This window comes from Procambarus clarkii, chromosome 45 (genome assembly GCF_040958095.1).
Source record: "Procambarus clarkii isolate CNS0578487 chromosome 45, FALCON_Pclarkii_2.0, whole genome shotgun sequence".
In the NCBI taxonomy this organism is placed as follows: Eukaryota; Metazoa; Arthropoda; class Malacostraca; order Decapoda; family Cambaridae; genus Procambarus; species Procambarus clarkii.
In genome coordinates, this window is record NC_091194.1 from 23,544,152 (window position 1) to 23,565,438 (window position 21,287).

Genomic DNA, 21,287 nt, shown 5'->3' on the forward strand with positions numbered 1-21,287 from the left:
ATGGTACATATGTAGAAGTTTGCAAACAGGACACCTAGGGGAGAACCCATGGCGACCCCATCTACTTGCTTATACATGTGCCCATCCGGGCTCAAGAAGGGTGCCTCTTTAGTACAAGCTTGGAGTAGTTTCCTTAGAATATTTTCGGGTATGTCAAGAGGAGTACAGGCTGGATCACGATACACTCTGTCGGCTATCATCCCGATTGTCTCGTCCACAGGTACGTTGGTAAACAACGATTCTACGTCCAACGAGGCTCTTATCCCTGTGGTCCGTGTGCCCCGCAGTAAGTCAACAAATTCCTTTGGAGACTTCAGGCTGAAGGCGCAAGGAACATAAGGAGTCAGCTGGCCGTTGAGTCGCTTCGCCAGTCTGTACGTGGGTGTGGGTATCTGGCTAATGATTGGCCGAAGTGGGTTTCCAGGCTTCTGTGTCTTGACATTCCCATACGCATATCCAGGTTTATATTCCCCAATGATCTTTGGCAGGTGGAGTCCGGATTTCTGCTTGTGTAGCACTGAAGTCAACATAGGTATTGGCTAAAGTTGAAACGCAAGTGTAGTCCCACACCAACTGTCTACCATTCTTCCAGGGGTTCACTGTGATTCCGTCTGGGCGACCGACAGGCTCATCAGAGTTGCGGGACATTAGGGAACGGGGCTCTCTCTCTGCTGGACAACCGGCTATGGTAAGGCTTCTTTTAATAATGTCATTGACCTCGCCGTGTCTTTCATGCCATCCTCCTGTCCTTTGGCAGAGAATTCCATGCCGTCCGTATCTGTCGGCCTCTGCCTCGCCGCAAATACACCTGTATTCGGTGTGGATTGGGGCATATATATATTTTTTATAGTAATTTTTTTTATTTTCAATAAATTGTTTACAATTAGTTTATTTTAATTATTATTGTTATATTTTATTAGGAACATAAATTATTGACTTAATTGTGTAAGTATAGGTTAGGTTAAGATAGGTTTGATTAGGTTAGGTAGGGTTGGATAGGTTCGGTCATATATGTAAGTTAGATTTAACTCAAATTTAAAAACAATTAACTCATACATAATGAAATGGATAGCTTTATCATTTCATAAGAAATTTTTTTTGAAAAATATATATATTCAGGAAAACTTGGCTTATTAGGCAAATCGGACCTTGCATAGTAGGCCGAGTACAACATTCTGGCTACTAGGTGTTACAACCCTTGAGACTTAGTACGGATCTTTTCCCGCAGTGATCAATATATATTATATCGGCCTTGCCAACAGGTGTTTAGGGGTAAAGAAACAACACTGCATAAATTGGGAAAACAATGTATCTATGCTGGAGCCGGTCGGCCGAGTGGACAGCACGTTGGACTTGTGATCCTGTGGTCCTGCGTTCGATCCCAGGCGCCGGCGAGAAACAATGGGCAGTTTCTTTCACCCTATGCCCCCTGTTACCTAGCAGTAAATAGGTACCTAGGTGTTAGTCAGCTGTCACGGGCTGCTTCCTGGGGGTGGAGGCCTGGTCGAGGACCGGGCCGCGGGGACACCAAAAAAAAAAAAAAAAACGAAATCATCTCAAGATGCTAAGGGTGACAAACATAACAATTAAATGATAAATATAATAGCTAGAAATATTCTTTAGCATGCAATAATATAAATAAAAATCCTTATTGAGCAATGAGCAATATCACCAGCACATGAATTACTAAAAGGAATAATACACAATCATCTACCCAGAGAATTAACCGAGTATTTAGCTAAAATAACAATAACCACTGACTTAACTTAAAACATGTCTCCTCTCGACCAATGCTGCCACGCCTCTGACCAAGCGTCTGTTCCCAGGGCGGCGTCCTACCACAATATCAACTAAACATCCACATAAACTATTGTGGAAATTCTACTAACAAAATGAAGTACTAATATTCAAATCATTATTAATCTTAATAGTATTTAATACTGTTACATTGTTCAATATAATTTACTGGCAAACAATAATAAGAATTAATCAAGGTTGAACTATAACCACTCGTTTGACATCAAGTTCCCACACTGGCCACATCCAAATATGGTCATCCCCCATGGAAGAAACCAACACGAATAAACTTGCAAAAAGCCTCATACAATATAATGCAACTCAGGCACACTACAGCATGCTACACTAATTAACATACCATATTCTATCATCATACAATTGGATACTATATTAATTATAGAACAAGACAATAAAGTATATAAGCATCAAGAGTAATGTTAGAATCCTTGTAAGATTCGTAACATCCCTCCCGTCCCCTAAGAAAAAAATAGAATTAACTGAAAGTTGATTTCATTTTTTTTTTGACTGCATGAAATATAACATGAAAATACAACATGAAAATACTTCAACTAAAATCAAAGTACAAAGCAATGAAATTTCACACAGAAAAAAAAATACAAAATTTACGTACATCTTATGAATAAGGAACGCTACATATTATGGCACTGCAACAGGAAATCCCCTGGATAAGGCATCAGCAATAACATTTTGCCTCCCAGAAATATGACGAATTACAATATTGAATTCTTGCAGAATCAATGACCATCTAAGTATTCTCTGGTTTTTACACTTCATAGAGTTGATAAATGTCAATAGATTATGATCTGTATATACTACCACTTGATTTCCTGACAAATGTCTCAAATTTCTTCACTGCCAATATTAAACAAAGTCCTTTTTTCTCAACTATAGAGTAATTAATTTGTCTCCTGTCAAACTTACGAGAGAAATAATAAACAGGATGTTCTAACTCATCTGGTCCTACTTGGAACAAAACAGCACCTGCTCCTAAATCTGAAGCGTCTTTGTGAAGAATAAAAGGTTTATCATACTGTGGACTAGCTAGCACAGGTGAAGTAGAGAGAATTACTTTCAACTTCCGAAAAGAGTTCTGACACTCCTGCGTCCACTTAAATTTTACCTATTTCCTTAGAAGATTTGTTATGGGTGCAGCAACAATGGAAAAGTTTTTACAATATCATCTATAATACGCACACATTCCAATAAATCTCTACACAGACTTCTTATTTGTTAGGACTGGCTACTCCACAATTGCCTGGATCTTGTCTTGCAATGGGACTATCCTTCCTTGTCCGATCTCATGTCCTAAATACACAATAGTTCCTTTAACCCAACTACATTTCTTCATATTGACAGTCAAATTAGCATGTTGTAACACATTAAACAATTTCTTTAAACTAGACATATGATCTACGAAATTCTTACTGAAAATCACAATGTCATCCAAATATGCCCTACAATCTGGCACATACTTCAACAAAGAATTCATTAATTTCTGAAAAGTGGCTGGAGCATTCCTTAATCCAAAAGGTATTACATTAAACTCGTAAGCTCCATCAGGAGTTATAAATACTGTCACTTCCCTTGCAAAATCTGTAAGAGGTATCTGGTGATATCCCTTAGATAAGTCCAATTGCGATACAAACTTAGATACCTATAGTATCTATACAGTCCCCCAATAATGGTAAAGGTTATACATCAACTACAGTTACCTGGTTGAGTTTTCTATAATCCACTACTAATCTCCACTTATCTTCTGGTTTTGGTACTAATAGACACGGTGAACTCCAGGAACTCTGACTGGGTCTAATGAACCCAGTATGCTTCGACCCATGTCGAAGAAGATAATCAACCTCCTCCTGGATGATACGACGTTTCTCAGGTGTCACTCGATAAGGGTGTAGCCGAACTGGAGTTACATTTGTCAGGTTAATGTCGTGAGTAATGAGAGAAGTCTGAGTAGGGACCTCCCCAAACAAGTTAGAAGACATCTCCAAAAGGTCCTGGAACTCTGCTCTCTCCTCATCCTGCAAATGACAACAATTCTTCCCCGGAACTGCTGGAATTAGACAAACAAGAATTACCATCTTCCTCTGCAACACTCGACTCTTCAGGATTTACCTCCTCAGCAACACAACAAGCCACAATACTAGGCCCATAATAAGCCTTCAACCGGTTTACATGTACACTCATAGTCAGACGTTTCTGTTTGGGATGGGAAACTTTATAAGTAACTTCCCCAAGACGTTTTACTACTTGATACGGTCCTGCAAATTTATGAGGCATAGACGTACCCATACGAGGCTTCAAGACCAATACCAAATCTCCTGGCTCAAAAACTCTGAGTTTGGCCTTGAACCTCTGGTCATGTTTTTGCTTCATTACCTGTTGTTGTTCACTTAGATGTCGTAAAGCCAACTCCCTCGTTCTGGACAGCTTGCTCTTTACATCCGTCTGTTAACGCTCACTCTGCCTGGCTGTAACATCTCCTAACATTTTCTCATGTAACATTTTTAAAGCTCCTCTCACCTGATGTCCGAATTCAAGCTCGAATGGAGAACAGCCTAGGGCACTGTGCAATCCATCTCGAGCCGCAAACAAAACAAATGGTAAATTATCATCCCAATGTCTGGGTGAATCTTCCCCAATTGCCTTCAACATTTTCTTGAGAGTTTGGTGGAACCGCTCGATTCCCCCTTGAATCTGAGGATGGTAAGGGCTGGAAAAATTGTGCTTTATACCAAATGAATTACAAAAATGTTTAAAGGTAATTCTTTTATTTTGATTAAAGTAGTTTGTATTTTAATTCAATATTTTTCTGATACTTCTGGTAAGTTAAATGCATTTTTTTTATTGCACCACTGAAGCATACCACCTTTTGGGTATTAAGCAGTAGCTTTTTGCGTAACAATATTTATTTGTATGTAATATACACAATTGTGTAACTAGCTTCAGAATTATTCCCCTATAAACAAATGGCCAAAGTCCATTCTGTGCACCTGCCAATCCCTATTTATAAATGAAAAGCGTTTTACACACAACTTAACTGATGGTGTTCGAACACTTCTTGAACAACATACTTTAGCCACGTTATTGTGACTCATCGCCTGCACTTCTTGAACAAGTTCTCCGCTGACGACCGTTGCGCTTAGTACAATTCTGTAAATGCTTCACCCATATAGTACAAATACAAACAGAATCTAAACACCTAACCGAACCCATGCCTAAATATGCACAGTATGCTAATATGTAACAATTAAATTATATTAGCAAATTCCTCTTGAATGAGCATCATGTTAAAATGGATGAATGCATATTTGGGGTCGACCGCTGGATGGAATGGACTTTGTCTAAGGATGGGTTAAACAGAGAATCCTGAAAAACTTGTGAGCTCATCATAGATGTAGCAAACACAGTGATTCAAGGTCTAAAATTAGAAAATAACATTTTGAATCACGTTACTATTTTGGCAATGATAATGTGAAGACTCACAAACCTGGCTAACCCCTTAGGCCTATAATTTCGCAGATTCCCACGTCATCATATAAACTTGCATAGAGATTGAATCAAATAATACAGAGATACATCTGAACCAGTCTTCTTGAAATCAAGCAATTAATTCATCGTTCTTAAAATGAGAGAGCCACACAAGATCTTAACTTTCCTTGACTTTGAATGTCTTCATTGAAATACCAGTGGAGAGGACCCTCAACATAATACTCAACTATATATTAACAAGATCACCTTACTACACTCCAGGTACCTCGAGCAATTTTGTGGTATATGCCAAGGACCATCACCACATAAGCTCCTTGAAGTTGCCCATTGCATAAGCTCTCTCTTTGCATGTTGATGATGGGGCAATGAGGTCCCCATTAGAGGGTCCTATTCGCCCAAGGCATTTATGTAGCATCTCGAATTGTTTACCCTTCAGATGGATGGGCCAAGCCCTAGCTTGGCCCATCCATCTGAACCTAACATACCTAAGCCATACTGTAGCTATGTTTATGACATTCATATTTGTTGACGACAAAAATATATTAAAGAGGCTTCAAGGTAACCTTCAAAAAGTCTCAGGCTTGATATTCACTGCCAAGAAAAGTGTAGGAGGCAGAATATCATTCCTCGGTGATCTTGTGGTTGGTAATTATGGTAGATTCGTCACAGACTCATCGTAAACCAACTAATACAAGTAAATCCATGAATGGTAATAATTAATTCATGGTGTCATGGAGTATCGTCCGCCAAAAGAAAGCCATTTAGTGAATTTAAAAAAAAATACTCATTCCTATAAGAAGGACGAAAAGACGATATGGGATATAATTGACAGGGATTGTAAACCATGCACTTAAAACACAAGGATTCATACTATCATTCAGTCGAACCTTTGTATAGCTTCTCGCGTGAAAAAAAGTTCTGCTCTCTTTGACAAACTGAAGCATACTAACGTAGTATGAATACAAGTGCAGTTATAGAGACCGCACACTCAAACATATGCTACATTGGACACACCACAAATACTGAGAAGATATCTTGCATTTCAATTGCAAGGAAGTATTAAGCATCGTCACTCAACACCCTTCTTGAGGTTATCTTGAGATAATTTCGGGGCTTTAGTGTCCCCGCGGCCCGGTTCTCGACCAGGCCTCCACCCCCAGGAAGCAGCCCGTGACAGCTGACTAACTCCCAGGTACCTATTTACTGCTAGGTAACAGGGGCATTCAGGGTGAAAGAAACTTTGCCCATTTGTTTATGCCTCATGCGGGAATCGAACCCGCGCCACAGAATTACGAGTCCTGCGCGCTATCCACCAGGCTACGAGGCCCCTACGAGGCCCCCTTGCGAGTTACTAGGACATAGTTAAGTACACAACAATCACAGGCACCAATGAATGAAGGAGGCTCTCAACACACGAGACCGTGTTCATTCAAGAGCAAACACGGGTAATAAATATTCAAGTAAATTCAACTTCGAACATACAATCATTTGGTAACGCTACTTTGATCCATTGGCAAGATAAACCTGGTAAAGAAGAATTAAATGCAGTGAGGCAGCTATCACCTTGCTCAATCCTGTGTCTCTCTCAACGATTAAGAACGACGTAATCATCGGGCGGAACTGCTTCTACGAACAGGAGAAAGGGTGAAGGCGGGCCTCTGGCGCCATAAAACCAGTTACTTCTGGCAGATGGGACTCGTCAGCCTGAGAAGGCAGCTCATCTAGGGGAAGGAAAATCCCGAATCCAAACCTCTGCTATCTTGCGGCTAAACCCACTCATGGGAAAGGCTTCAGGAGTCGACCCTGAGGAAAAATCCGGAGTCGGAGACCTTAACCTTATGCAGCTGTTTACAGCTACATTCTGGCAACTCCTGCGACGACACTGGTGCCAAGCATATCGGTGCCTGCCCTTCCCTTGGATCACATCGGTGCCGTGGAGAGGGTGGATCTGCTGCATGGGCAACAGCTGGTCCTCCATAATTACTGCCCAGGCCTGTGCCCTGGAGAGGACACTCCAGCATCGCCTTGGCGATGGCTCAACACGGGAAGTGACAGTTACCGGTGAAAACCTACCACTCAATTGGCATAGAGTAAGGCGCCAGGGGTTGCTTCCGTCGGTGAGAGAAATCATCCGAATTCATAAGACAGCTGCCGCCCGCCTCAAGCTGGGCAGCCCCCAGTCAATAAGGTGCTTTCCTGCCACGGCCCGGCTGCTCCCCTGGGTGCGTGGGGCTTAGGTCACAATCCAACAAGAGGATCGTCAACCATGCACCAGGTAAAAGAAAACAAACACAGAGCCACCCAGCTCTCAAACTGGGCACATGGAATGTAAGGACCATGACACCGGGTCTCTCGGAAGATCTACTGGAAGTGAACGACGCCCGCAAAACAGCTATGATCAACAATGAACTGCGCAGGCTCCAGATGGACATAGTCGCCCTGCAGGAGACACGTCTGCCTGCGACTGACAGCATACGGGAGAAGGACTTTACCTTCTTCTGGCAGAGCAAACCACCAGAAGAGGTAAGGGAGCATGGCGTTGGCTTTGCCATCAGGAACAGGTTGTTAGGGTCTATAGTACCGCCCACAGAGGGGTCTGCAAGGATAATCAAACTTCAGCTTCATACAGCAACAGGAATAGTCAGCCTCATCAACGCCTATGCACCAACACTTACTTTCTCTACCGAAGCAAAGGACGAGTTCCATGATGACCTCCGCCTAACTCTCAGAGACATACCTCAACAAGAGCCAGTCTTCCTCCTGGGAGACTTTAATGTAGGAGTTGGTTCTGATCACAGCTCTTGGCCTTCCTGCCTGGGCCAGTTTGGATTTGGGAAGATGAATGAGAGAGGGCAGCGCCCCCTGGAGTTCTGCTGTCGTCATGATCTCTGCATCACCAACTCCTTATTCGACACCAAGCCCCAGCATAAGGTTTCCTGGAGACACCCCAGGTCTAAATATTGGCACCAGCTCGACCTGGTGCTTACGGAACGTAGCAATCTGAGAAGCGTCAAACTGACTCGCAGCTTCCAGAGCGCAGATTCCGACACCGACCACTCTCTTGTCGTTTGCAGAGTAAAGTTCCAGCCACGGAAAATCCACAGAGCAAAGAAGGAGGCAAGACCACGCATTAACCCAAATATCGATGAATTAGGCCTTATTTTGCCGTTTTTCCATGTTTTTGAAGATTTTTCATTCTTATTATTTCATTATATATTTGATAAGTATGAAGCAATCCCGTAATTTATGGCCAAATTATCATCAATTCATTATATTCAATCAAACATTTGCACCTCGTTAAAATAGTGATACAGGTAAGGCGAGGTTAGGTCACTGGTGCACACAGATTCTCTCTCGTTCATTTTTTATTTGTTAGGTTAGGATAGGTTAGGTTAGGGTCATGTCAGTTCAGGTCACATAAATTAAGGTCAGGTCAGGTTCCGTCAGGTCAGGTTGCGTCAGGTCAGGTTGCGTCAGATCACGTTGAATCAGGTCTGGTAGCGTCAGGTCAGGTTGCGTCAGGTCATGTTGCGTCAGGTCAGGTTGCGTCAGATCAGGTTGCGTCAGGTCAGGTTGCATCAGGTCAGGTTGCGTCAGGTCAGGTTGCGTCAGGTCAGGTTGCGTCAGGTCAGGTTGCATCAGGTCAGGTTGCGTCAGGTCAGGTTGCGTCAGGTCAGGTTGCATCAGGTCAGGTTGCGTCAGGTCAGGTTGCGTCAGGTCAGGTTGCATCAGGTCAGGTTGCATCAGGTCAGGTTGCGTCAGGTCAGGTTGCGTCAGGTCAGGTTGCGTCAGGTCAGGTTGCGTCAGGTCAGGTTGCATCAGGTCAGGTTGCGTCAGGTCAGGTAGTGTCAGGTCAGGTTGCGTCAGGTCAGGTTGCATCAGGTCAGGTTGCGTCAGGTCAGGTAGTGTCAGGTCAGGTTGCGTCAGGTCAGGTTGCATCAGGTCAGGTTGCGTCAGGTCAGGTAGTGTCAGGTCAGGTTGCGTCAGGTTCGATGTCATTACCTAAACCATGACTGACATATGAAGTTGAGAGTATCTGTGTTCCACTAACATGTGTGAGAGAATCCTTGTGAACCACATTTATTCCTGATAGAGTCTGTACGTACCAGAAATATCGAAGTTTAACAGTTTTATGATATATAATGAGATAAAGAGAAAGATATGTATAGAGAGAGGAAGACATGGAGACAGAGAGAGTAAGCCACACATGCACACATATACTCAAACTTAGACAAATATGAAAGTTTTACGTGTTCATTGTTGACTCAAAATCCGGAATTCTAGGTTCGATTACCAGTGGCTGCAGAAATGGCTTGGGCACATTTCCTCTCACCTAATGCATCTGTTCACCTAGCAGTAAATTGGTATCCAGGAGTTAGTCAGCATGTTGTGAACTGGTATCATGGGAGAGCGAGAGAGGCAGAAATACAGAGAAAGAAACAGGCATAACATACAAAGTCAGAAAGAGAACAGAAGAGAGGAAGATCAGAGGAAGATGAGAGAGAGAGACAGCGAGAGAACGGCAACAGCCTGTTTGTATAAATTAGCTGTCCTCACTCCTACTCTGCAGATAAGGAGAAAAAACTCTTACAATGTTGATTGCCCTTTTTTTCTAACTAATAGCTTACCACAATTCCTACAACTTCTCTCACAAAGTGAAAATAGTCCCTTTCAGTACCATAAAAGTTAGTAAATTATTAACCTTCATGAGTCAAAAAAACACTTGAGTTTCTCTCTTTAAATTTTACTTCCGTGTATATTAATTTAAATGTCGAAAAATGCCCTCAATAATGCCTAAGTTATCAACGTGTTGGTCTCCTTCTGGGCTTCACACTCCCCCTTCAGCTTCCAGTCAAGACGTCATCCTCCTCCTCCTCCCCAAATAGCCCAAACAAAAACCCATCCACGCCAGGCAAATTTACGTCGGAGCTTTACCCTGTTTATTAACGCCCAAATACAATAATTACAGATATTATTTACTCAAACGTATGAAAGTTAACTGTTGCAGCCAAATATATGTTTTGTTCAGCTGGAATATTGGAGCATTAAACCGCCGACGACATGTTACCAAATTACTCAATATAAATATAAGAACCAGCTTTGGAAAACTTGGCGACCCCAGAATGGCCTAGTCGGATGGGAATCTGTTCTCATGAGAACTGACGTGTGTTCGAGTCTGTCAAAACGGTGTAACTACAGGGCACAGATTTGTGTGTGTCCCGTCCTGTAGCTGCGTCCGTCCATCTCGACTGTGAGGTCTCTGGGTAGCTAAAACTTGACCTGACCTGACCTGACCCTGGGATGTGGGGAAGGGTGGAAGTCCGGGGGCCCACGGACCCACACCTGGACCCGAGTTAGATTAGGTAAGGCGAGGTCAGGTCGTGTCAGGTCGTGTCGTGTCAGGTCGTGTCGTGTCAGGTCGTGTCGTGTCAGGTCGTGTCGTGTCAGGTCGTGTCGTGTCAGGTCGTGTCGGGTCGTGTCGTGTCGGGTCGTGTCGTGTCGGGTCGTGTCGTGTCGGGTCGTGTCGTGTCGGGTCGTGTCGTGTCGTGTCGGGTCAGGTCGTGTCGGGTCAGGTCGTGTCGGGTCAGGTCGTGTCGGGTCAGGTCGTGTCGTGTCGTGTCGGGTCAGGTCGTGTCGGGTCAGGTCGTGTCGGGTCAGGTCGGGTCAGGTCGTGTCGGGTCAGGTCGTGTCGGGTCAGGTCGTGTCGGGTCGGGTCGGGTCGGGTCGGGTCGTGTCGGGTCGGGTCGGGTCGGGTCGGGTCGGGTCGTGTCGGGTCGGGTCGTGTCGGGTCGGGTCGTGTCGGGTCGGGTCGTGTCGGGTCGGGTCGTGTCGGGTCAGGTCGTGTCGGGTCAGGTCGGGGTCAGGTCGTGTCATAAATAAATAAAAATAAATAAATAAAAATGAATAAATAAAAATGAATAAATAAAAATGAATAAATAAAAATGAATAAATAAAAATGAATAAATAAAGCGCCGAATGTATCGCCGCATGAATAAGCGACGAATAAAAATAAATAAAAAATAAAATATAAAAATAAAATAAATAAAAATAAATAAATAAAAATAAATAAATCGCCGAATGAATCGTCACCGAACATAATCGTCGGATAATTTTTACCCGTGTAAAAACGGGTACACCCGTTTACAGGTTACAGGTTTACAAGTTACCCGACAGGTAAACCCGACGGGGTTTACCCGTCGTGTAAGTCGTCGAATAAATAAAATAAAATAGTCTAAAATCTGTTCTCATGATAACGACTGTAAACTAAACACGTCGGGTAAACTGTCAGGGTAAAGCGTCGGGTAAACCGTCGGGTAAACCGTCGGGTAAATCGTCGGGTAAACCGTCATTGTAAACCGTCGGGTAAACCGTCGGTTAGACCTTCATTGTAAACCGTCATTGTAAACCGTCGGGTAAACCGTCATTGTAAACCGTCGGGTAAACCGTCATTGTAAACCGTCGGGTAAACCGTCATTGTAAACCGTCGGGTAAACCGTCATTGTAAACCGTCGGGTAAATCGTCATTGTAAACCGTCGGGTAAACCGTCATTGTAAACCGTCGGGTAAATCGTCGGGTCGGGTAAATGGACCGATCATAAAAGAAAATAAATGGTAAAACCATTTATTGTTTTGATTTTATATTTGATATTATATGATTATATGATTGATTTGATGTTATATGATATTTGATATTGATTGACGTCAATCAATCTTCGGCTATCCAGAGAATCTATCGAAACTGATGTTCCTACAGGAGAGGACATCACAGAAATCTATCTGTGCCCTGTAGTTGCATCGGTTGCGACAGGCTCGAACGCTGGTTTATCTGACCCCTGTCAGTGTGTTGCTGGAGACCCCTGCCAGTGTGTTGCTGGAGACCCCTGCCAGTGTGTTGCTGGAGACCCCTGCCAGTGTGTTGCTGGAGACCCCTGCCAGTGTGTTGCTGGAGACCCCTGCCAGTGTGTTGCTGGAGACCCCTGCCAGTGTGTTGCTGGAGACCCCTGCCAGTGTGTTGCTGGAGACCCCTGCCAGTGTGTTGCTGGAGACCCCTGCCAGTGTGTTGCTGGAGACCCCTGCCAGTGTGTTGCTGGAGACCTCTGCCAGTGTGTTGCTGGAGACCTCTGCCAGTGTGTTGCTGGAGACCTCTGCCAGTGTGTTGCTGGAGACCTCTGCCAGTGTGTTGCTGGAGACCTCTGCCAGTGTGTTGCTGGAGACCTCTGCCAGTGTGTTGCTGGAGACCTCTGCCAGTGTGTTGCTGGAGACCTCTGCCAGTGTGTTGCTGGAGACCTCTGCCAGTGTGTTGCTGGAGACCCCTGCCAGTGTGTTGCTGGAGACCCCTGCCAGTGTGTTGCTGGAGACCTCTGCCAGTGTGTTGCTGGAGACCCCTGCCAGTGTGTTGCTGGAGACCTCTGCCGGTGTGTTGCTGGAGACCTCTGCCAGTGTGTTGCTGGAGACCTCTGCCAGTGTGTTGCTGGAGACCCCTGCCAGTGTGTTGCTGGAGACCTCTGCCAGTGTGTTGCTGGAGACCTCTGCCAGTGTGTTGCTGGAGACCTCTGCCAGTGTGTTGCTGGAGACCCCTGCCAGTGTGTTGCTGGAGACCTCTGCCAGTGTGTTGCTGGAGACCCCTGCCAGTGTGTTGCTGGAGACCTCTGCCGGTGTGTTGCTGGAGACCTCTGCCAGTGTGTTGCTGGAGACCCCTGCCAGTGTGTTGCTGGAGACCCCTGCCAGTGTGTTGCTGGAGACCTCTGCCAGTGTGTTGCTGGAGACCCCTGCCAGTGTGTTGCTGGAGACCTCTGCCAGTGTGTTGCTGGAGACCTCTGCCAGTGTGTTGCTGGAGACCCCTGCCAGTGTGTTGCTGGAGACCCCTGCCAGTGTGTTGCTGGAGACCCCTGCCAGTGTGTTGCTGGAGACCCTTGCCAGTGTGTTGCTGGAGACCCCTGTCAGTGTGTTGCTGGAGACCCCTGCCAGTGTGTTGCTGGAGACCCCTGCCAGTGTGTTGCTGGAGACCCCTGCCAGTGTGTTGCTGGAGACCTCTGCCAGTGTGTTGCTGGAGACCCCTGCCAGTGTGTTGCTGGAGACCCTTGCCAGTGTGTTGCTGGAGACCCCTGCCAGTGTGTTGCTGGAGACCCCTGCCAGTGTGTTGCTGGAGACCCCTGCCAGTGTGTTGCTGGAGACCCCTGCCAGTGTGTTGCTGGAGACGCCTGCCAGTGTGTTGCTGGAGACCTCTGCCAGTGTGTTGCTGCAGACCTCTGCCAGTGTGTTGCTGGAGACCTCTGCCAGTGTGTTGCTGGAGACCCCTGCCAGTGTGTTGCTGGAGACCCCTGCCAGTGTGTTGCTGGAGACCCCTGCCAGTGTGTTGCTGGAGACCTCTACCAGTGTGTTGCTGGAGACCTCTGCCAGTGTGTTGATGGAGACCCCTGCCAGTGTGTTGCTGGAGACCCCTGCCAGTGTGTTGCTGGAGACCTCTGCCAGTGTGTTGCTGGAGACCCCTGCCAGTGTGTTGCTGGAGACCCCTGCCAGTGTGTTGCTGGAGACCTCTACCAGTGTGTTGCTGGAGACCTCTGCCAGTGTGTTGCTGGAGACCCCTGCCAGTGTGTTGCTGGAGACCTCTACCAGTGTGTTGCTAGAGACCCCAACCAGTGTTTTGCTGTGTGTGTGTGTGTGTGTGTGTGTGTGTGTGTGTGTGTGTGTGTGTGTGTGTGTGTGTGTGTGTGTGTGTGTGTGTGTGTGTGTGTGTGTGTGTGTGTGTGTGTGTGTGTGTGTGTGTGTGTGTGAGTGTGTGTACTCACCTATTTGTGCTTGCAGGATTGACTGTTGGATCCCGCCTTTCCAGCAATCGGTTGTTTACAGCAATGACTCCTGTCCCATTTCCCTATCATACCTAACATCTCTGTGACTCATCTGAGTTTCCAGTTTCCACCCATGTCCCCTCGTTCTGTTATTATTACGTGTGAACATTTCATCTATTTCCACTTTGTCAATTCCTCTGAGTATTTTATATGTCCCTATCATATCTCCTCTCTCCCTTCTTTTCTCTAGTGTCGTAAGGTTCAGTTCCTGCAGACGCTCTTCATATCCCATCCCTCGTAACTCTGGGACAAGCCTCGTCGCAAACCTCTGGACCTTCTCCAGTTTCTTTATGTGTTTCTTCAGGTGGGGGCTCCATGATGGCGCGGCATACTCTAAGACGGGTCTCACGTAGGCAGTGTAAAGCGCCCTAAAAGCCTCCTCAGTTAGGTTTCTGAATGAAGTTCTAATATTCGCCAGTGTAGAGTACGCTGCTGTCGTTATCCTATTTATATGTGCCTCGGGAGTTAGATTAGGTGTTACATCCACTCCCAGGTCTCTTTCTCGAATCGTTACAGGTAGGCTGTTCCCCTTCATTGTGTACTGTCCCTTTGGTCTCCTATCACCTGATCCCATTTCCATAACTTTAAATTTTCTGGTGTTAAACTCCAGTAGCCATTTCCCTGACCATCTCTGAAACCTGTTTAAGTCCTCTTGGAGGATCCTACAATCCTCATCTGTCACAAGTCTTCTCATTAATTTTGCGTGTGTGTTTGTGTGTGTGTGTGTTTACTAGTTGTGTTTACTAGTTGTGTTTTTGCGGGGGTTGAGCTTTGCTCTTTCGGCCCGCCTCTCAACTGTCAATCAACTGTTTACTAACTACTTTTTTTTTTTTTTTTTTCCCCACACCACACACACACACACACACCAGGAAGCAGCCAGTGACAGCTGACTAGCTCCCAGGTACCTATTTACTGCTAGGTAACAGGGGCACTTAGGGTGAATGAAACTTTGCCCATTTGTTTCTGCCTCGTGCGGGAATCGAACCCGCGCCACAGAATTACGAGTCCTGCGCGCTATCCACCAGGCTACGAGGCCTCCTATCCACCAGGCTGAGGCCCTGTGTGTGTGTGTGTGTGTGTGTGTGTGTGTGTGTGTGTGTGTGTGTGTGTGTGTGTGTGTGTGTGTGTGTGTGTGTGTGTGTGTGTGTGTGTGTGTGTGTGTGTGTGTGTGTGTGTGTGTTTGTGTGTACTCACCTAGTTGTACTCACCTAGTTGTGTCTGCAGGATCGAGCATTGATTCTTGGATCCCGCCTTTCGAGCATCGGTTGTTTACAGCAATGACTCCTGTCCCATTTCCTTATCATACCTGGTTTTAAAATTATGAATAGTATTTGCTTCTACAACCTGTTCCTGAAGTGCATTCCATTTTCCCACTACTCTCACGCTAAAAGAAAACTTCCTAACATCTCTGTAACTCATCTGAGTTTCAAGCTTCCATCCATGTCCCCTCGTTCTGTTACTATTCCGTGTGAACATTTCGTCTATGTCCACTCTGTCAATCCCTTTGAGTATCTTATACGTTCCTATCATGTCCCCCCCTTTCCCTTCTTCTTTGTAGTGTCGTGAGGCACAGTTCCCTCAGGCGCTCCTCATACCCCATCCCTCGTAGCTCTGGAACGAGTCTCATTGCAAACCTCTGAACCTTTTCCAGTTTCATTTTATGCTTCTTCAGATGGGGACTCCATGATGAGGCGGCATACCCTAAGACTGGCCTTACGTAGGCAGTGTAAAGCGCCCTAAATGCCTCCTTACTTAGGTTTTCTGAATGATGTTCTAACTTTTGCCAGTGTAGAGTACGCTGCTGTCGTTATCCTATTTATATGTGCCTCAGGAGATAGATTAGGTGTTACGTACATCCCCAGGTCTCTTTCCCGCATCGTTACAGGTAGGCTGTTCCCCTTCATTGTGTACTGTCCCTTTGGTCTCCTATCTCCTAGTCCCATTTCCATAACTTTACATTTGCTCGTGTTGAATTCCAGTAGCCATTTCTCTGACCATCTATGCAACCTGTTCAGGTCCTCTTGGAGGATCCTGCAATCCTCATCTGTCACAACTCTTCTCATCAACTTTGCGTCATCCGCAAACATCGACATGTAGGACTCTATGCCTGTAAACATGTCGTTAACATATACAAGAAATAGAATTGGTCCCAGCACCGATCCTTGTGGTACTCCACTTGTTACTGTTCGCCAGTCCGACTTCTCGCCCCTTACCGTAACTCTTTGGCTCCTTCCTGTTAGGTAGTGTGTGTGTGTGTGTGTGTGTGTGTGTGTGTGTGTGTGTGTGTGTGTGTGTGTGTGTGTGTGTGTGTGTGTGTGTGTGTGTGTGTGTGTGTGTGTGTGTGTGTGTGTGTGTGTGTGTGTGTGTGTGTGTGTGTGTGTGTACTCACCTATTTTTACTCACCTATTTGTGCTTGCGGGGGGTTGAGCTTTGGCTCTTTGGTCCCGCCTCTGAACTGTCAATCAACTGGTGTACAGATTCCTGAGCCTACTGGGCTCTATCATATCTACATTTGAAACTGTGTATGGAGTCAGCCTCCACCACATCACTGCATCACTGCCTAATGCATTCCATCCGTTAACTACTCTGATACTGAAATAGTTCCTTCTAACGTCTCTGTGGCTCATGTGGGTACTCAGTTTCCACCCGTGTTCCCTTTTTCGCGTCCCACCAGTGTTGAATAGTTTATCCTTGTTTACCCGGTCAATTCCTCTGATGATTTTGTAGGTTGTGATCATGTCTCCCCTTACCAGTAGATTTGTGTGTGTGTGTGTGTGTGTGTGTGTGTGTGTGTGTGTGTGTGTGTGTGTGTGTGTGTGTGTGTGTGTGTGTGTGTGTGAGTGTATATATATATATACCTGGTACATCATGCAAGGCCTGATTTGCCTAATAGGCCGAGTGATTTCTTTATTTTTAATAAATTGTTTCCATTTGGTTTAGGTTAAGATAGGTTAGGTTAGGTTAGGTAGGTAGGTTGGGTTCGGTCATATATCTCTGTTAGTTGTAACTCTAGAATTTCAACTAGTTAGTTGAAATTCTGGAAACTTGGCTTCTTAGGCAAATCGGGCATTGCATAGTAGGCCAAAAACTGCGTTCTGGCTACTAGGTACAATATATATATATATATATATATATATATATATATATATATATATATATATATATATATATATATATATATATATATATATATATATATATATATATATATATATATATATATATATATATTGTTGGGGTTTACTACTCTCTATTCTTACTCTGGGGTGAGCAATAGTTATGCTCAAGGTCACTCACCGTAGCCCTGCGGGTCTTCACTCGATCCTCACGGCGCCACTGCACGCCAGGAGAGTCTCCCAGTCAATCTCAACGGCCTCTGATTGAGAAGGAGTGGGAACACGACTCGTTCACTTGACTGTCGTGTGCCCTCCCCAACAATCGGGCTCTACGGTTAACCACAAGGTCGCCAACTGGTGTTTTAGGTGGCCAGTAACACCTCAGTGGACTGGTTGAATTAGTGGTAGCCTTGGCAAGGTCACACTCAATAGATCAGGAGTTCAGGCAGGTACTTACTTTTATCACTCTGTGCTTTTCGGTATAATATAGCCACAAGATCAATGGAGTGGATGATATAAACACAATGGTAGTTTTGTATTTTCCTTAAAATGCATGAAAGATGTCACAAGGCCAAACAATAATAAATAAATCAACTGATCCTGGCTGCGGCCGGTAGTTCCCACGAATAGTATGCACTCACTAAGTGGCAACACCTCCCCTCCTCGTCAAGTGTCAAGAACAGCTGATCGCCTGGTCCCGCGCGAAAGCTTATTGCTTGTTTTCTAGATTCACGCGCGCTGTTTCTTTAAGTTCTCCAATATTACCAGAAACTCGCACTCTCGATATTGGCACAATAGCACGTATTACTTAGTTACACTATACTCGGGCTCAAACAGTCGTTTCTACAATCAATGCTACAATGACTCACTGTAATGGTTTTCACTGCCCCTCTTTCAATGACATATTATGAAGTGTTAACACTGGAGTTTTCAGTACTTTCTCTCGTGGGCGATAACGCAATAATTCACTGTACTCACAAATGATTAATCAATGCATGAACATAGACATATATAATGTATATAAATCAGACATCAATACATGGAAAATAAATAGGTTCTGGGCACATAGCCTAACTTCCAAATACTGGCATAATATTATATATAATTTATCACTATATGTTAACATCAAAATCTGTAGAAAGATATACAAAACACAGTAAATTTATCACTTGTTCCGGGTGCCTGTACACACCAATAATCAACATAAGTATTATAAGTACTCTTGATAGTACCACACGGCAAACTGGTGCCTTACTGTGACACGGGTGAGACTTGCTCACGACATATAAAATCCTCAGGCTAGATAATATAGCCGAATAATATAGCTAACTAAAAGGGAAATGGGGAGGGAAACTAGAAACACCTACTTCAACCTATCCTCCGATGAGAATTGAGATGTAGCTCCTGGTCCTCGTGTCGGGAACGCCCCCACACACACGTTGTCGTGTCCTACCGGAACCTCTCATCGTCCCACCGTTTAGCGCGTCGTCTCCGTGCCCTCTTCTCTGCAGGTCCGTGCTCCTTCTCGCCTTCTGGTAGGGTTGGAGTCGGTCTCCTGGCCGTCGACTTCTCCCAACAACGGCTGCCTCCTACGTCTCAGCTGCAGTCGTCCGGATTCCCAAATAGTCCTCGTCTTCCTCAGCTACCCAGTGGCTCTGTCAGCCACTACGCCGTCACGAACTGGTGAACTGCCACAGACGTCACATACGTCACTGCACGGCTTCACTGCTTCTTTCACAGTACCTGACTGGAGCACTTGTTGCTCAAATAACCGTCAATTCCCTCTCTGGTTCAACACATGAACTAGGGAAGACCTCTCAGAGTACTGGCAGACTTCAGGTGACGTGTAAATCCCCGGGAGCGGGAAACAACTGTCAAACTGACAGGACCAATCGTCGCTCGTCCAACCTCTTTGACGTGTCGTGTCTGACTGCTGGCGCCAGCGCGGCGCGCGGCCTGGACCCCCTTCCTTTCGTGACGTCACTTTCGCTACGGGAAGTTTTCATTGGCTCCCGGTGCCACATTGCTGTCGGTGACCAATCCGGTGCCTCTGACGTCACACAGTTTTGGCGGGGAATCAGGAAGGCCAGCGCCATCTTGGCTTCCTAAAGGGCCTAAACCACAGGCCAAAATATTACTATTTCACAAATTTCTCTGCTCTCCGAGAACACTTCACTCTCTCCCATATATCAAATTGTAGCCTGCTACGTAGAGAACGCTCGGGAAAAGCGGACATGACTCTTACTGCAGGCGTGGGAGAATAATAAAGGGAGAAACACCGTCACAATATATATATATATATATATATATATATATATATATATATATATATATATATATATATATATATATATATATATATAACCAATCTTTGGACAACACCCACCAGTGGGACTCGAACCCAGAAAGCACAACTACCTTCCAGTAGCTGGCATAACTAGTATGCTTTAACCCACTACGCCATCAGACCTTACAAAAGAAGTAGATAGTTCGAGATATATATATCTCAAACATCTCTACCTCCCGAAGGCACCAGATGAGTGAGGGGTCAGTCTGCAATTTTCGTCAAGCCACTGTCAATGTGAGAGAACTCGTGTCCAGCTTATAAGCCTATACTTGCATAAACCACAAGTGAAGATAAACAATCTTTGGACAACACCCACCAGTGGGACTCGAACCCAGAAAGCACAACTACCTTCCAGTAGCTGGCATAACTAGTATGCTTTAACCCACTACGCCATCAGACCTTACAAAAGAAGTAGATAGTTCGAGATATATCTCGAACTATCTACTTCTTTTGTAAGGTCTGATGGCGTAGTGGGTTAAAGCATACTAGTTATGCCAGCTACTGGAAGGTAGTTGTGCTTTCTGGGTTCGAGTCCCACTGGTGGGTGTTGTCCAAAGATTGTTTATCTTCACTTGTGGTTTATGCAAGTATAGGCTTATATATATATATATATATATATATATATATATATATATATATATATATATATATATATATATATATATATATATATATGTCGTACCTAATAGCCAGAACGCACTTTTATGCCTACTATGCAAGGCCTGATTTGCCTAATAAGCCAAGTTTTCCTGAATTAATATATTTTCTCTATTATTTTTCTTATGAAATGATAAAGCTACCCATTTCATTATGTATGAGGTCAATTTTTTTTATTGGAGTTAAAATTAACGTAGATATATGACCAAACCTAACCAACCCTACCTAACCTAACCTAACCTATCTTTAGAGGTTAGGTTAGGTGAGGTTGCCGAAAAAGCTAGGTTAGGTTAGGTTAGGTAGGTTAGGTTGTTGAAAAACAATTAATTCAGGAAAACTTGGCTTATTAGGCAAATCGGGCCTTGCATAGTAAGCATAAAAGTGCGTTCTGGCTACTAGGTACGACATATATATATATATATATATATATATATATATATATATATATATATATATATATATATACATATATATATATATATATATATATATATATATATATATATATATATATATATATATATATATATATATATCCCATGATGCCCTCTACCTTCTCACAAAGTGCCTTACCTTGCCCAGGCTAACATACTTCTTAAGGTGTGCACCAACTTTTGGCAACCCACTTCTAAATCAATATGATGAGCTCCTCAGGTCAATATTCAGGAAGGCGCTCAACCTAGATTTAGATGACAGTCAGTGGGACCAAGCAACACTGCCAGTGAGATTTGGAGGGATAGGCATACGAAAGGCAACTGAGGTAGCACTTCCAGCATTCTTATCCTCATGTACAGCAGCCAACGAATTGGTAGGGCAGATCCTACCAGAGCGTATGAGAGAGACAGCGGGAACTCATGATCAAACGTTCATCGAAGCAGCCAGACAATGGGACACCATTGCACACCCTCAACCCCGACCACAAGTCCCAAAAGACCACAAGCAGGCCCACTGGGATAGCCCAATAATGGAAAAGACTGTCACAGCAATGATTGACAACGCTGA

At 44.6% G+C, this 21,287-nt stretch overlaps 2 protein-coding genes across 2 annotated transcripts in view; one reads left to right on the forward strand and one right to left on the reverse strand.

Annotated features, from left to right (window-relative positions):
- LOC138350481 (uncharacterized) overlaps positions 1-21,287 on the reverse strand; it is a 398,783-nt gene that overhangs the window by 27,463 nt on the left and 350,033 nt on the right. The window lies entirely within an intron of this gene.
- Positions 7,654-21,287, forward strand: part of LOC138350312 (craniofacial development protein 2-like) — a 33,585-nt gene continuing 19,951 nt past the window's right edge. The window contains exon 1 of the mRNA XM_069300930.1: positions 7,654-8,433. Within this exon, the coding sequence (XP_069157031.1) occupies positions 7,654-8,433 (780 nt within the window). The remainder of the gene's footprint in view (positions 8,434-21,287) is intronic.